Raw genomic sequence first — 17,899 nt, 5'->3', positions numbered from 1 at the left:
TCTTTTTCATGAGTTCTATTGTATTTAATCAACCTTTTTGTGGTAGGCTAGTAATGCTATTACACTCTCAGCAACATTGACATCACAGTAATCAAATTCAGAAGTACTGTACACCTAGCTTTGTGTTTGCTGAAGATGCAGGAGATTGAGGAAACAATAAGACTACTTTCTACATTTGTATGTGATCTGTTTTATTTGTTTTGTTAGCATGTTGGAACATCATCAGTGTTATTCCCCCACATAAGCTGAGGGTATGTGTGGTTGTGTGTTTCAGCATCAGTCGTGAGTCTTGACCACCACTGCAGTGGTTGTGTAGGAGAAGGGGCTGAGCAGCAGGGCAAGGGTGTAGTGGCGGTGTCCCTCTGCATGTGCTTCAAACACCACCTGTTGAGCGCACACACACATAGCAACAGGAGATGCACTCTGTTAGAAAGGGATTTTACTCATCTGGAAATGTCAGCTGCTAACCGTACGTGCGCATACTACGGAAGCCTCGGTGCACATCACATTTTTTAACCAAACGTTACTCCCCCTACGGTGCGATATGCAGAGGTGAACTGCAGGAACATGGTTTATTTTCTATTGTTTCCAAAGTGTGTATTTAGAGTATGAGCAAACACTGTTGACTGCTCCAACTTGACTTACAATGGAAAGGTATGGACTAGTGAGACAGCACTGGAGTCTTTCATATCCACAGTGAGAACATTTGGAATTTGACTAGCCTATGATGGTGAGGGTACGACTGCAAATAAATTAAGTTCAGCCTTCAAGCATTCATTTGCTACTGCAGTCTATTCCTGCAAGCTTCTAACATGATCTCTCCTGTGCCCTGGCTGTATTCATTGCTAGTGCAGGAGGGAGAGGCCACTTGTGTGAGAGAACTTTTGATGTTACTTTTCAACAAAAATGTACAGCAAAATAAATAAAAGAAACAATGCACTCTGCTAAGGCCAATTGCCTCATCAAGGTTGGTGAAAGTGAAACTAAATAATTCAAATCTGCATTAAGTTTAATGGGTTCTTCCTCAGCCCACTCAAGCTCACCAAGTTGCATGGGTATTGGGCCAGTATAGCTTTGCATCATCCTTCTTATAGATAGATAAACTTACAAAACTTACCGCAGGTAATAATAAAAACAGTAGAAGTATTAATAGCCAACAATTCACAGCTGTTTAGTTTTGTGCGTTTTAGCTCAGGATTTCCTCCAGATGGAAATAAAAATGTTATAGCCTACTGTCCGCTCCCGCACACAAATGAAACATTAGTGAGAGAAATATAAAACCGACACAGACATACCATCTAGCTGCGCTCCCTACTGAGAGCTAGTCAAAGCTACCCCAATGTGCGTGTGCAAGTACATGTGGATCAAAGGTTATGTAAGGAACTGTGTAGCTCACTGATTGATGCTGAACTAAGGTAGTACATTTCAAGTAAGCCCAAGTAAGCTTGCTGTCGAAGCATTTCTGACACACTCACCTCAGCCACCTCGTGGAATGGCGTTCGACCCTCTGCTTTCCAGTATGCTTTGGTGTCAAATTCTACGCGATATACTCCTGCTGTGAAGTCCTGTTCTGTGATCAGTTCATGGACCTCACCAGTCGGGTCTGTTACTCTGTGAGAGAGTGGAAAACACTGAGCAGATTGGACCTAATAAAACAAATATGGAGCATAGACCCATCACTCACGTTAATCTATTAAAAATATCTTAGGTCAGATAAATCACACACACACACACACACACCAGAGAAAATAAAATAAATCCACTTTTTGTTCCAGTCTAGCACAATCAGATCTTCGGCCATTCGTATTGCAACCTTTTTAATTAAAGTTTTTCGGCATCAAGCTCTACACATCCCAAGCGTGTCCCATTTGCAGCCTACCCGCTCGCCAGTTGTGCCCACTCGCCATTAGCACCTCGCCTGGCCACACTCAGTGCCACGCTTCCAGCAGGTGCCCCCTTCACTGCGTCCAGGATCTTCACCATCAGCGGACATTTGGCGTCAGAGCCACCATGGGGGTCCTGGGGGCAGAGGTCAGATACTGGAGTCTTATCGTGAGCAGAACAGGAAGTCTTTCTAGCCAATTTCCTGACAGCCCACTGGATCCTTAATTATTATTATTGGGCGCCAAGCAGCGAAGCTGTAATTTTCCGGAAGGATTTTCCGCCATATGATCTGCAGACCAAGACTAGAGACAAAAATTGTGCCTTTTGTTGCCATATCTAAAACCTTTCACCCATAACAGCCAATCGAAATTGGCGACAAAGCCGCCCAAACAGGAAGTGAGCTTATATCTCAGCAACCCTTACATTTATCACACTTGGTACATGGACTAAAGACCCAATTAGGAAAAGATTCAAGCAAATGTGGTGACCTTTGACCTCAAGGGGTTGCTGCAATTCATTTTGGGCTGTAACTGTTGATGTGTTTTGTGAATTAAAAAGTAAAAAGTAAAAGTAATTAAAGTAATTCAAAGTGGTGTCTCTTAATACAGTAATTAAAAGTGGTGTCTGTTGATACTGTGGGAGGTCCTAAGGCCGACACATGCCAACTTGTGATCGATAACGTCAACGTGGCTGCCATATTGAATTTCATCAAAAACATGTAAAACATTTCACAGGCCCAAAATTTTGTCTGATCTTCATGAAACTTGCCCTTTTTTGGCCATATCTAAAACTGTTCGACCGTAACAGCCAAACAGGAAGTGAACTTATATCTCAGCAATGTTTTCACGTATCAAAACCAAACTCAGTACTTGGACTCAGGATCCCATTTTGAGGACACAGAATAAATTTGGCTGTGAAAGCCAATCGAAATTAGCAGTGAAGCCACCAAACAGATAGTGACCTTATATCTCAGCCAAACTTTTGTTGCTAGACATGAAACTTGCTGTGACTGCTTACAGCCATATGTCTGATGTAACAGCATTGAGTTGCCATGGCAACTCTCACTTGACTACTTGGCCCCCTCATTGCTGCTTGCAGCTTATTTATTATTATTATTATTATTATTAGTAGTAGTAGTATTGTTGTTATTGTTGTTGTTGTTGTTGTTGTTATTATTATTATTATTATTATTATTATTATTATTATTATTATTATTATTATTATTATTATTATTATTATTGTTTTGGTTAGGGTGCATCTTAATTTATATTGGCAGTACTGGTCTTTAAATGTCAACACAGATTTGTTCATTGCGGGTCATCTATGATACAGACATCTATGATGGCTTTTGAAGAAACTACAGAATGAACAGGTAAAGTCCTGGCATGTGAACAGTGCTAGAATAGGCTATGTTTGTTGTAAATAGTCAATGTTGTAGAGCAGTGTTTCTCAAATTGTGGTCCGGAAACCACTGGTGGTCCGCGAACAGACATGGTAAAATATAATATAGATGAGTTTGCAACGTTGAACCAACTTGTATGTTAATCCAAACAGTTAAAGTAAGCTATGCCAGTTTAAATCATATGAATCCTCTGACACAATAAGCAAGGTGCAAAGGCAATAAGCAATGTGGTTCAGTGAGTAGGCCTATTGTGTAATATACAGTACTGTTGAAGTAGGTCTACTCTTTTTTTTTTTTTAACAAAGTGGTCCATGAGTTTTTGTTTAATTGGTTAAGTGGTCCTTGGTCTGAAAAAGTTTGAGAAACACTGTTGTTGGGAGTAGGCTACTTCCTAAATCAGCTGACTGTGACTAATTCCTGTAAATCAGAGATAAAAACGTATAATATGTGTTTGTAAGAGTAATGTGTGTTTATCTGTTCAAATAAGTGCGTCAGGCCAGTGCCCTTTTGGATCCATGGAGTGGTCATCAGCGTGCCCTCTTGAGTACGCCCACACTTGCCATACATCAGTCTTCATTCACAGTATTGATTACTGATGTGAAATGCAGCTGTTTACGTAGATTTTTACATCAACATTACTGGATTTGACTCGATTCAACTGAACATGCATCATGCCAAATCATACATTACAGGTGCTTCCGTAATTTATTTTAAAGTTTATTTCATATAATCTGGATTTATTACACATAAAGTGACAAATGTCAAGCCTTTTTTTTGTTTTAATCTGTATGATTATGGTTTACAGCTCATGGAAAAGAATTTATAATACACAAAAATGTTGACCTGAGAAGAGCTCTAATCAACTAATTAATACTGAACAAGCTACCTAAATTATAAAACAGATTTGGTCTGCATCATACAACCAACATACTGTATGTGTGTATGTGTACATTTTTGTTGCTTGATGACCCAAATGATTTTATTTGCTGGAGTCCCTTCATTTCTGTGTTGCATGAGATCTCACACAGCAGAAAAAAAACATGTTAAGCCAAATCTACCTCAAAAACCATCCCAACCTTGTGGTTGCATATAATTGCAATCGGGAGACCATCAGTGCTACTTCATAGTTCCCCAAAAATTCAGAAATTTCCCTCACCATTCAACACAGGTGCAGTTCAGGTACTTACCACAGGGGCAGCGCTGCATATGAGCAATGCAGAAGCCAAGAACACACAGACCGCACTCTTTTGCATTGCAAGGGCTGATTTCTTTGTGCTGTCTGAACATGTGTGCGCGTGCCCTCTTATATGCGGGCGGCATCAGGCATCAGCTGACCTGAAACACACTCACTGCCCCTCTGTTGACTAGGTAAATACCAGGCTGATCAGTAACTCTGTACAGAGTCGGCTTTGTGGCAGGCAGCTCTTATTAGAAAGAGGCTTAATTCACCGGCAGCCGTCTGCAGGCTAATCTCAGTCCCATATCGTTTTCCCTTTCCCCCAACCAGGCGAAACATTGGGGTGGGTGGGGTACATCCAAGCCTACAAACCATAATCTCTCATCATCCTCCACAAACACGTACGTGGAGGAGCGCTCTTTGGCCTAGGCTGAGTGGGATACTGTTCGCATGGTGTTACCTCTCTGGCACTGCCCCCTCTCTGAAATTTAAACACCCCATTAACCTAGAAGGGGGTAAAAAATATGGCCAACCCAGCAAATCGTAAGCCTCCATCCTCCTCTGCCGCAAGCACGTCGAGTAGTGGTCTCTGGAACTCACCTTACCTCTCAGGTACGGCCCCTTTGTCGGATTTGATCACCTCTGACCCTGGCGAAGCCATTCGACGGAAAGCCTCTGTGGCGAAATGTGTTAGTATGTAACTTCCCACTGTTCCAAGAAATTTGGATATGGAATTTGGGCCAGAAACGATGAAGAAATGATTATAATTTAAAGCATTCACACCAGTAACTGTTTCAGACGATGCCAGACTGGGGTTTGCACCTCTATTTTACAGTGTGAAGAACTCATACCAACAACAACAGAAACTTATAATAATAATAATAATAATAAGTTTATTTGATATAGCGCCTTTCTCAAACCCAAGGTCGCTTTACATAGTAGGAAGGCAGGGAAACACAATAACAAACAAACAAACAATACAACAGAGACAAAGGCAGGGAAATACAATAACAAACAAACAAAACAATACAACAAAGACAAGTTATCTGTAGGAACTATGTGTTGGGTGTGGAGGAGAAGTGATCATTAAACAGAAAGGTCTTGAGATGTGCTTTGAAGAAAGGAAGAGAAGGACAGGCACGAAGGGGTTGGGGGAGGGAGTTCCAGAGTTTGGGGGCCAAGGCACTGAAGGACCTGCCACCCAGGGTGGAGAGTCTGGAGCGGGGGATAGCCAAAAGGTTTTGGTCAGAGGATCTGAGTGAGCGGGAAGGAGTGTAAGGGGTCAGGAGGTCGCAGATGTAGGGGGGAGCAAGGTTGTGGAGGGCTTTGAAGGTGAGTAGTAGTACTTTGTATTTGATCCGGGACGGAACTGGTAGCCAATGGAGTTGATGGAGAATGGGGGTGATGTGTGCTGATCGTCTGGTATTGGTGAGGAGCCTAGCTGCAGAGTTTTGAATATATTGTAGTCTTTGAAGGGTTTTAGTGGGGAGACCAAGGAAAAGTGAGTTGCAGTAATCTAAACGGGACATAATGAAAGAGTGAACCAAAGTCTGTGCATCACTAGCAGAGAGGAAGGGTCGGAGGCGTGCAATGTTACGAAGGTGAAAAAAAACAATCTTAGTGAGTGATTTGATATGAGGAGCAAAGCTAAGGGGTAGAATGGCCTATCTAGTCATTTTTATTCCAGAAATGTGCCTACCAACTGACATTTCTCTATTATTGATTATTAAATAATTTGTTTTAGAAGTACATACTTATTTAACATTTGTGTGCAAACGGTATGGTTTAGAGTGTTTCTGTAGGGAGAAGGAACTACTGCCAAATAGAAAACAGCTTTGAACTCTAGATTTTATAGTGATAGCAATAATGTGATACATAGGGTGAAGGTCTTATTCTGGACTGATTCTTGTGGTTTGCTGAAAGAGTTTGTGGTAAAGTGACCTTTAAAATCCACTTATCGCTCCTTGCAATCACAGGACTGAGAGCACAACTGGCGATAGCATCATCAGTAATGTAATCTGTTTCTCACAAATAAGCCAGAGTGAAGCTGCATGGTGTTGCGGTGAAGCTGCATGTTTGCAACCCTGTAGCCCCAAGTTTGAGGCCTGACTGATCCCTCTATTTGCTATATGAAGGAGAGCAGATAGCTAACAAATGTTCAGAAAAAGTCCTGTTGGCAAATTTGAGGAAAAGTCGGTAAAGGGGCTATTTCACACAATTTGAGGGTGCTGAATTCAAATATTTTGTTTACCAAGCTCAATTTTGAGTTTTAAGCTTGATAATTAGCATAATTCACATACTTGTTTGGTATTGCCATCAGATATCATAGGAATTGCAAAATATAAGACATTAATATTCTATAATAATACTCTTTATGTATCAGATATGTAGTGGGACAGGACAGGAATTACCCCAATGATCCTCAAGTAGCAAATTAAAATAAGCTAAAATTAAAATATAAATTGAAATAATAGCTAAAATTCAGTATGACGTTTCGAAGCAAAATAGATTCCTTGATAATAAATTGATAGAATAGTAGGTGACTGCTCATTTTTCTGTAGAAAGTACTTGTCACTAACTTTTTTCTGTAGAAAGTACGTGTCACTAACTATTATGGACAGTTGTCAGTCTTTACAGAGGATTTACACTGTATTTTTTTTTTACTGTAAAGGCGACTGTGCTTGCCTAGTTAAAACATCTCACTGGTGCTCTTTCCTATCATTCAAATCCCAGCCATGCAAAAAATGGAAGAGTGTGCATGTTTGAGGGTTGCTGAAGAGTGCTGTGGAGATTGCATTATTTGCAAATAAAAATATTTTTTTTTATCCTTTATAGTGCAACAAAAAGAAACATTATCCAGTGCATTAGCATAGTTAATGCATAGTTAGAATAGTTAGCATAACTGCTAAAAATGATTAGCTAGGTTAGCTAAGTAACATGGTTAGCACGCTAGCATGTTAGCATGCCAGTTAGTATAGTTAGCATAACTGCTAAAAATGATTAGCTAAGATAGCTAAGTCACATGGTTAGCATAGTTAACATGCTAGTTAGCATAGTTAGCATAACTACTAAAAATGATTAGCTAGGTTAGCTAAGTCACATGGTTAGCATAGTTAACATTTTAACATTGTTAACATGCTAGTTAGCATAGTAACTTGGTTAGCATTATTATCTTTGTAAACATATTTGCAAACATTAGAGCCATTCCAACTGTCAGTTATCGTCAACTATCTACCTAAATAATTTAACCATTTAAAATATCCACCTATTTAACTGTTCAGTCATTCCAACTATATTAAACCTCATCTACTTAGCAACCAATATAGTTTGTTTTTACTCTGTATGATATTTTACATCATATTTTTGCATTTTCATGCACTGTATTTCCTTCAGGAAATGCTTTTCTAGTTTATATTATAACCTTTTTTTCTTTTTACCTTTTCAAGAATTAATGCGACTCTAACCGCTTAACGTACAGACATGTTGAAATAACCGTTGCGAAGATTTGGAGTGGGGCAAGAGAGTTATTTTTTCAGATTTTTTAAAAAGTTTATACTTTTTGAGAAATAGGGGATTAAAAATGTTAAAAAGCTCATTTTTCCCCCTTAGACTTCAAAGGCTGTGATGTCATAATGGCCTAAAGCCAGCTGCGCTCGTTAAGCTCCCAGAGTAGTTCCTGGGCTAATTAGAACACTGACACAGGTGTCACCTGTGAAATCAACTGTCTCAGCTTCTAATGCATACAATCTGGTAAAACTACACATCCTGTTTAAGTGTTTCCCGTGTGTCAAAATAAAAGTCACAGCCATATCTCATGCTTTGCGCATTATATCTCCAAAACGGTTTGACGCATGTGCTTCAAAAGTGTTTGTATGGACTCAAAGAGAGTTGATGTTGGAGGTCAAAGGTCAAGTCAATGAACACTCTGAGTGCGATATCTCAAGAATGCCTTGACATACATGCCTGAAATTTGGTATGAGTATTTGTATGGATTCAAAGATGAAGTTAATTGATGTTGGAGGTCAAAGGTCAAATGTCAAGGTCAAAAACACCTTGAGTGTTATATCTCAAGAACGCCTTGACACACTAGGTCTTTTGGTACGAGGGTTTGTATGAACTCAAAGATTAAGTGATTTAATGTTTTTTTTTTCCAAGGAATTTCCCCACCAACATTAAGCCAGCAGATTTCCATCTACTATTGTAATTCCTCTATTCCTAATTCCTGGCATTACATTCTAGTTCTTACTGTACTCTACCGTTTTTTAAATTGTCCTAAAATTGTTGAGAGAATTGCTTTAAAACGTAACTGTTACCATGTTGTTAGTTGCTTTGGTTAAAAATGCGTCAGCCAAATGTAATGTAATAATGGTGTAGGCATATCTGATTAAGACCCAAAGAGTGGTTGAAACGTACTTATATAATTACACTGGAGCAAAGAAGACCATCTTAAACAGACTTTTTTCCCTTTGCAACTGTCAAAGAAATCCCATAAAAACAGGAAGGCCTAGGGTAGCCTACATCAGATGGCCTAAAGATTAGGCTCTTCTGCATAGCATTAAGTGATTTGCATGCAGTAATTTGAACACTGACCTCGATCTAGCCTACTTTGGGTATTTAAAGGTAATTTATTGCCAAAACATCACACAATATAAATGAGCTATAACAAACAATAAAGGACTTAATCTCACACAAACTACTATTTTATCTGACTACAAAAATAATAATTATGTACGAAGTTTAGAAGTTTGAAACCCAGAATTGACCAAAAGTGCACTAAATTCAACACAAATGACTCAATACACTTGGAGGAGGCCTGTGTCCTTTCTTTTCCAGATATTTTAGGATTTCGATATCGCTTCAGTATCGAGTATCAAGATATTTATGGCAGATATTGTATCGAAGTCATAATTTTGGTATCATGACAACACTATGCCAGAGCCACTCTGTTCTCTGTTTCTCTGTTGAGGATCGGAGGCTCTACCACCAACAAGTGATGCTGCTCAATGGCATATTAGAAGAGCACATTATCAAGCTAGTATAGAGGCAAGCACACATACCAAATCCAGTGTTACTAGAAGTAAAATGTTTTTTACTTGACGGTTGTTGCTGACGGTAGATGCAGTTCTGCTTTAGGCTTATTCCCGCTATCTAAGTTCATATGTACTGTAGGATATATTCTGAGTTGAAGGTTATCTGTGCAATTTGTTATTGTGATGAAATGCATTATACACACTACGAGTGACTCACTATGTTAGCAATAAAAATATGGTTGTGTTTTGATTAGAATTTCCGAGTTTATTACATATTAACTGTAATCATGTTCCCATTAAATACGTTAATAAACTATAGTATGGCTTCTTTAATGCTCAAACATGTATTTAGAGAACACTTTTATTTGGTTTTAGTGATTATTTTTGAAATCAACCCAATTTAGGGAAAAATAAGCAAAAATAATCGCTATTTTATGTTAAAATGCTGATTATGCGGCTTAGAACTCAGAATTGAGCTTGGTAAACAAAATATTCAGAATCAGCACCCTCAAATTAGGTAAGAAGGGTGATTTACCAACTTTTCCTCAAATTTGCCGTCAGAAGTTCTCTTCTGTGAAGCTGCTCTCCCTCTAATAGGCCTACCCCCTGTGTTTCTCTTTTGAGACAAATTGCTTACTAAACTTTCAGAAAGTCAGGTGCAGGTCTCAGGGGGAAAGTGGATGTTGTAATGTGTGTGTGCATGAGTATGCATGGTACAATGTTGCCATGAGGCAACATATCTTAAAAATACAAATGTTTTTATTATTATTATTGTTCTTGTCATATCATCATCAAATCATCTTTAAGTTTACAGCATAAAACGCATTCATTCTAATTAGGGTGATTTTTAACCCCACTCGTGGAAGAGTGTAGGTGTTGGTAGGTCATGCATCTAAGGGTTAAAACACTGCTGTTCTACATTAATCATTACATGCAGACATACAAAAGGCACTAACTGCCTTGATTGAAATGGTATACTGTGTAATACAAAATTAATGTAGCGTGTGAGGTGGTTGGTTGTGAAGTTGTAAATATGAATATGTTTTGTGCACACAGTAGGCCCTACAGCCAAAACCATGATATCTGATATGTTTACTTATATTTCATTGTGTTGCTCCCCAATAAGACCCACATCTTTATATTACTTGATGGATTATGCGGCAGTTGTTTTTTTCTGCTTGGTCTCTTTATGGAATGTGGATGATCATGAATGTGGAGCAGAGCAGTTGGATGGCAGGTGACAGAGCTGTACACTGTGCTATGATGACCTCTTGTGGCTTACCTGGATATTTTATCATGAGAAAGTTCTTCAATTATTTAACTAAACTTACATTCAAGGTTTTATTATTTTACCCCATTAACACGTAAATATAAAATGCAGTGACCACTGGTTTTATGTTTTTTTATTGAGTGCAATATATTTTTTATTCAGATTCAAGCATACAAAAGGAAATGTATTTCCCAGACAAAAAGCAGAACGCTCATAAAAAATAGGCGTTCAACTGATAATAAATCTGAAGCTCATGTCTAAAACCCATTTTACATAACCTTACCCCAATTACAAGTGAGTGCTTGCCTAACTTTAAATATCACATTGTCATGGAAAGAGTGTCCATACACCACATTATATCTGAAGAATTCTCAAAGCTTATACAAGCATTCAGAAACATTTAAACCTCTGAAATTCTAGGGGTTAGATATAGAAAATGACTCAACCTAACATTAGCATTAGCAAAAAACCCATTTTTAAAAATGTACCCAAAAGTAGACGAGTAGGCAGTATTTACCATTGAATCGATGTAATGTTGAGGCTCAGGTGATCAAAATGGCTAGCAAAAAACATAAAAACCATCTAACTATCCTGGCATACGAGCCATCAAATGGATCAAAGCTAGGCTCTCTGCTGTATTGCTTACTGTTGTTTGCACTTCCCCATAGGACTCTTTGGGCTTTTGGGTCCCTTTAATGCCTTCTTGCTGGCTTTTTTCTGCTTTTTACCCACACTGCTGGAACTGACTTCAGCTGTAGCCCCCAGTTCCTGCCCCTGGGGTAGTGTCCCCTGCCCCTCTTCCTCCTCTGGTTTCTCAGCTATGGGGGAATCAGCTTCCATCTCTTCTGAAGATGCTACACTGTGCAAAACCTCACCTACCTCAGCAGACAGATAGGCACTGCTAACTTCCCCTGTTTCTGTTTGTAAATCTAGGTCTTCTGTCACTTCCAGTGTCTGTAGAATCTCCAGAGTCTTCTCTGATTCCTCAATCTCCATCTCTATTCTCCTTGGTTGTGGTTCAGCTCGCTGTTGCTCTGCTTCTACACTTACTGACTCTGGGTTGGCCTGCTCTGTCTCTAGTGCAGCTTCTGTCTCAGGCTTTTCCGCTGCTATTTCCAAGCCAACTGGCTCCTCTGCTTCATCAGATACTGCTGTGGTCACTATTCTCTCTGCTTGTTCTCTTTCTACATCGGCATCACCATTATCTGATTCTGTGCTCACCTCAGACTCATATGTCTCTGCCGCCACACCTTCAGACTCAGTCTGAACCTCTTCTCCCTCTGTGCCTGTCTGATGGTCTGGCTGTTCTGCTGTTGCCACCTCTAAATCAATCCCTGCTTCTGTGACTTTGTCAAGTCCAAATGTAGCCTCTACTAATTCTCCTTCAGCCACTAAGGAAGCTCCAGCCTCCTCTACTCCTGCTACATCTGGCACAGGATGCTCAGGTGATTCTTCAACCACTGATTCTGCCTGTATTTTCACAGTTGGCATGGACATCTCAGATTCAATAGGAGCAGCAGGCTGTGCATCCACGGACACCAGCATCATGTCCTCATCGTCACATGGTTGCACCCCCTCTGACTTAACTGGTGTGACATTTGCATCTAATACTGCTTCATCATATTCATCTTCCTCTACGCACTCTGACTCACTCAAATCATCTGTTTGTTCTGAATAGGCTGTGGAGCACTGTACCGACATACTCCCTGAGTCAGACATGTCCCCATCATCTATGGGCTCTTGTTCTTCTTCATTTCTTTCTGATTGGTCTTCAGATGCATCCAAAGACCCACCCTGTAAGTCCTGCTCAGCTACCCTTAAAGTTACATTGGGCATCTCTACATCCAGTGTGGAACCAACCACCTCTTCCCTCAACAGCTGTTCATGACTAGAGGGATCCTTCTCTTGCATTGGCTTCTCTGCTTCTGGGAAATCCACATTAGAGTCTTCCTCAATCTGTAGGTCTTGATGCTCCTCCACATCTTGACTAGATGTTTCAGCCTCTGGCATTTGTCCGGTGTATTTCTTTACCTCTTCCACCTCACGTTCTTCTTCCACAGAGGCTGGATCTACTGTCTGCATCTCCACAACATTGGGCTCCAGAGATTCTTCATCAATGGGCTCCTGTGTATCTTCATTCTTTTCTGTTCGGTCTTCAGATGCATCCAAAGATTCCCCCTTTAAGTCTTGCTCACCTTCACTCAAAGGTATATTAGATATCTCTACATCCAGTGTGGAACCAAGTTCCTCTTCTCTCAACAGCTGTTCATGACTAGAGAGATCCTTCTCTTCTTGCATTGACTTCTCTGCTTCTACGTCTTCCACTTTAGAGCCTTCCTCAATCAGTAGGTCTTGATGCTCCTCCTCATCATGTCTTGATGTTTCACTCTCTGGCATTAGTCCAATGTATTCAATTATCTCTTCCACTTCCCTCTCTTCCTCCAGAGAGGCAGCATTGGACTCCAGAGATTTTTCTGCAGTGACCCCCTCCATCTCAGATGATACTACTTGAGTCAAAATTACACCATCACCCTCTGTGGCCACATCTTTGGCTTCCTCCAGTGCGGTCTTCACCAGCACTTGGCTTCTTGTAACCTGCTGCATTTGTAGGTGAGTAATCTCCAAAGCCTCTATCTCTGCTGGTTCAGTGCCCTGAAACATATCCAGTGATGCCACTGGGCCAGGGCTCTTGGCTGTATCCAGCTCTATTTCAGTCTCTGAAACAGCAGTTGTCTCTTGATGTGAAATGGTAATGTTTGTTGAAGGAGTAAATTCTGAGTGTCCATCGACATAGCTTGCTTTTCCATCCCCAGGGCCTGATTCTTCTGCTTCAATATTGTCTTCCAGTGTCATGCTGGATACCTCATCTTCAATCTCCTCAGAATGTGTGCCCTGGGTTGCAGATACCTCCTTTGCACTCCTTGACGAATTGATTGTATCCTCGACCATTCCTGACTCACTTTGCAGTAAGTGTGAAGCACTGATCTGGTCTGCTACCAGATCAATGATGTCAGTGTCCCCTGGTGATATTTTAGAGAGAAGAACTGTGTCAGATGCATACTCATCCACTGTCCACCCAGCATCTGTTTCTTCAAGTATAGTTTCTATTAAATTCCCCGCTGTCACTTCAGGGACTATGTGGTGGGTAGTGTCCTTCTCAGTCTCTGACATTTCTGGTGATGCGGTCACATCTAAGGCCTGCGAGGAGACAGGTAGGCTTTCCTTATGGTCCACAATGGCTTCCACCTCTGGACCACCAAGTTCATTAGACACATCTTCAGACATAACTGTGACTTTCTCAGTGCTGTCTATCTCCAGTTGAAATTCAGCTTTGTCAGATTCAACCACCACTGCCACATGCTCCTCTGCCAAATCAATCCCTTGTATCTCCTCTGAGACCTCCTCTTGTTGGGTTGTGTCTGTGACCAGATCATCCACAGCAGGCACACTGGGTCCCTCAAATAACTCCTTCACAGTTCCAGTTGCTATAGGAGGAACTTGGGGAATGGTAGAAACAGAAAAGGTCTCCTCTACTCCCATGCTTGGGAAAGAGCTCATGGGTAATCCTGCAGGGGCCAGACCAGGGCTGCTGACGCCCTCAGTGAACCTTGTGCTGAAAAGTGATTGCTGGGATTGTGGCCTTGAAACATGGGTGATGTTGCTCTGCACCATGTTAACTCTCTCGCTGCTCAGCTGACCACTTTCATAGGTTGGTATTGCTGGACTTTTGAACTGACCTGTTGGCCACAGTGTCCTGATGCTTTCGGGGGCATCTGGCTTCTTTCCTACCTGCCTGTCCAGTAGGACCACCCTCTCTTGTGCGGGGGTATATATCTGCTGGGGAGCATGGGTGAATGTTTGGCCCTGCGCCACTGCCACGTCCCCTGGCTGCCTTTGCACCAGCACCACACGATGTGACCCAGCAGTAGTCACCCTTGGGAGAGTGCTGTGTTGAACAAGGGTCTGACCACCCTGAAGCAGTAGTGTGGGGCTAGTTGGGGTGGTTGTTTGGGAAGGAATAACTCCCTGTATCACAGGCCCACTGTTGACCAGAAGTACACCCTGACCTAGTCCCACGGGAGGTCTCTTAGCCAGTACTACTCTGTGCTGAACCTGTGGCTCCACTAAGTAGTACAGGGGCTGCTGCTGCACTAACACAGTCTGGGTAGGCACAGTTTGACTCAGGTGCATTCTGGGAAGTGTAGCAGAGCTGCTGATGGTCCTGGTGGTATCAGTGACTGTTGGTTGGATAGGAGGCAGTGGGGGAGGACTCTGGGCAACCTTTGTCGTGGTGGTAGAGATGGAGCTTTCTCTCTTGACATCGGTTTGCAGAGATGCAACCTTGCTTACAGCAATAGGTTTTGGGGGTTTGCAGATCTGGGCAAGGGTGGTGAACTTTGGCCCCAGATTGTCAAGGAAGGCGAGGTCATCATCAGACCCAAGGAGGCTACAGCAGCCCACGGAGCCAGCAGGAGATCCCTGCCCCTCGTAGTTGTACACCAGCAGACAGTCATTTAATTTGCAGTTTTGAGTTTCATGCATCGCCTTCTGTGGAAGCAATACACATCATTCAGATATTTTATTTGCCGACATATTCACGGTTAAGGGCCTGTGTCCACCAATCATATTTTTTGTGCCGATGGCGGCTATTTTCTATACAAATCCTATGAAGTTCAGCATTCACAGCGCTCAGCGCCCTCGGCGGAAAAAAGCCCTCGGCGCTGACCGTTTTTTTTCTGCAGAGCGCTGAAAGTATAAATCTGTTCAACTTTTAGAACAGCGCTGGGCTCGTCAATGTCACTTCTCTCATGCTAGCCAATTGAAATCTAGGAAGGGGCGGGACCTACACTGTCAACAATGTTTGTAGTGGCAGAGGAAAACTCAATCAGCCAAGTCCTATGTGACTAAATATTAAACCACTGCTGCAAACCAAACGCAAATTACAAAGCCTAGAGGGATGACCTATTCTATTGTAATGCCAAATGAACTTCTTTTGTCTGTCAAAGTCATATTTAGTGAGCTGAGTCCTGAACGATTGCTGCCATTTCAGTTAGCTAGTTAGCTAGGCAGACAGTTTTGGTAACATAGCAACAATAAACACTTGACCGAAGCGCTCTGAAAATTAGGTTGAGGTTGCTGTCACCACAAAAACGAGATTAGTGGACACAGGCCCTAAGGTTTAACTTCCAGTAGCATCTTCACAGTCTCATTGATCCGATCCTACACATACTAAGACTGTGAATTCATACTAAGGCTGTGAATTCTTTCTCACCTGAGAATAATATCCATGAAGTAAATCATCAGGTAGTGTAATCCCTTCAAAGATGTCTCTCTCCATGTGGGTATGAGAAGTATAAAGTTTCTGCCTCCTCCCTGAGCCAAACGAATTCTGATGGAATCCATGGTAGTCTGTCTCCTGCATCCCGCCCATCATCTCCTGATGAAATGTCCCTCCGGCTTCTCCATAGAAGCTTCCTGAGCTTTTACCGAGCAGACCCGTTGAGGACTTGGTGGCAACATTAGCGACATTCACAGCACTTACAGGTTGGCCTGCATTGGCAAGGGTGACTGGGCTGCTGAAGAGAGGGACCTCCTACACGTAAAAAGACATTAACCAATAGTTATGAAGAACATAACTCAAGACTAAAGGAGAAAATTACAGATTTCAAAAATGTAGAATCCTCAACTAGAACGAAGAACTTTGTTAGTGTCTAATCAAAGGATTATATGGGTCCTACGTACTGTTGTAATGTCAAAACAATTAGTTGATTTGAATACATAACCACTTGTTTTAGAATGTTACATCTAACAAAGACAAGAGAATTGATGTTCTGTATGAATCTAGTGCACTCCATTATGTTACCTTGTCCTCTCCATTTGATTCAATGTGATATGGAATGAGGTACTCTTTAGCATTGAAGGGGATTTCAGTGAAATGTGCAGCCGCTGCTCCACACTGGCAGAACAGTAGCAGAAGAGGGACCACTACACAGAAGCACACACAGAAAAGAAAATTCTGTTAACTTAGGGGTGGTTCTTTAAAAAAATCTTATATGTTCGGTTCGCTTGTCTCGGTTCGGGGCATGTGTGCATCGTGTGCATGTGCAATGTAGCCTCATGCCCATATGTGACCTCAGACATTTTTTTCCCTTTTGCCTGAAAGCAGAGGTGTGGAGTGCTGCGGGTCACGTGTGGAGTGGGAAGAGATAATGAAGGTAGCCCGGAGTTGGAGGATGCGCATAAGTCTGGTGTGTGGGAACATTTTGGATTTAATTTTACCTAATGACAACAGCGGAAACAAAACGGTAGATAGAACTGTGACTGTGGGCAAGCATTGTGCAACACATATTCATTATTAGGGCTTTCAGACATAACCTCTGGAGTATATGCGGAGGTTTGTCAAACAGAGGTCCGATCCTTCTGGTGATTCAGATAAGATGCTAACCTACTGACCTTATACTGACCTATGTGTGAACGAACGACATACATGCACATTACAGAATTTCTGTGTGGTTGTCGAGTGAGGGGTGGGGGCTTGCAGAGTTCGCAAGAGGCGTGATATGACGCAGAATATATGCGGCCGCTGTCACAGCTGCTGTTTTTGTTTATGCCTACAAAATCTATGCATTATTTAGTCTGAAGAAGAAAAATCTATTGTGCGTAGAAGTAGTCACGTAAGTGCGCATACTTGAAGCTGACAACTTTATACAGCCCTATAAAGGCTAAACTTACCTTTAGTTTTGTTCCAATTTACCGTTGTGTATGGCTTTAAACATCATGTGCGCTTTAACATCAGCCTATAAGCATTATTCCAGCTGCGCTAAGGTTTTGACAAGCACCACAAATTTGCCTACCTTGTTGTAGCCCATCTGAAATAACTCGCCTTGAAGTCTTGAGTTTGTAAATTCGCTTAAATAAGCTTATGTGCTGTTAACCAGCAACCATAGACAGTAAAAGAAAGCAGCAAGTAGCCTTCGCTACAATTTCTGTAGTTGCTGCGTCCATTCATTGTTATTCTCTCTCCTGCTCAAACAAAAGTTGTGCGTGCATTAAGTTGATGATAACGTGTTTACAAACTCCACTTTACATAAAATAAATATTGTAAATAGCCCACTGTCATGCAGTTAATGGGATAC

At 41.4% G+C, this 17,899-nt stretch overlaps 2 protein-coding genes across 2 annotated transcripts in view; both read right to left on the bottom strand.

Annotated features, from left to right (window-relative positions):
- Window positions 1–170: 170 nt before the first annotated feature.
- Window positions 171–4,580, bottom strand: ttr (transthyretin (prealbumin, amyloidosis type I)). The gene is made up of 4 exons (XM_042056568.1): window positions 4,474–4,580; window positions 1,880–2,019; window positions 1,476–1,611; window positions 171–384 (listed from the first exon to the last, which is right to left on the bottom strand). The coding sequence occupies exons 1-4, from the start codon at window positions 4,537–4,539 to the stop codon at window positions 277–279; spliced, it is 450 nt and encodes a 149-aa protein (XP_041912502.1). The 5' UTR covers window positions 4,540–4,580; the 3' UTR covers window positions 171–276.
- A 6,301-nt stretch (window positions 4,581–10,881) lies between these two features.
- LOC121677900 overlaps window positions 10,882–17,899 on the bottom strand; it is a 28,712-nt gene continuing 21,694 nt past the window's right edge. The window contains exons 13-15 of the mRNA XM_042057029.1: window positions 16,627–16,748; window positions 16,036–16,356; window positions 10,882–15,311 (exon numbers count right to left, since the gene is read on the bottom strand). Of these exons, the coding sequence (XP_041912963.1) occupies window positions 11,406–15,311; window positions 16,036–16,356; window positions 16,627–16,748 (4,349 nt within the window). The 3' untranslated portion in view covers window positions 10,882–11,405. The remainder of the gene's footprint in view (window positions 15,312–16,035; window positions 16,357–16,626; window positions 16,749–17,899) is intronic.

The sequence above is a fragment of the Alosa sapidissima genome, chromosome 12 (assembly GCF_018492685.1).
Source record: "Alosa sapidissima isolate fAloSap1 chromosome 12, fAloSap1.pri, whole genome shotgun sequence".
Lineage (NCBI taxonomy): Eukaryota > Metazoa > Chordata > Actinopteri > Clupeiformes > Clupeidae > Alosa > Alosa sapidissima.
This window is presented reverse-complemented; position numbering and strand designations above follow the sequence as displayed.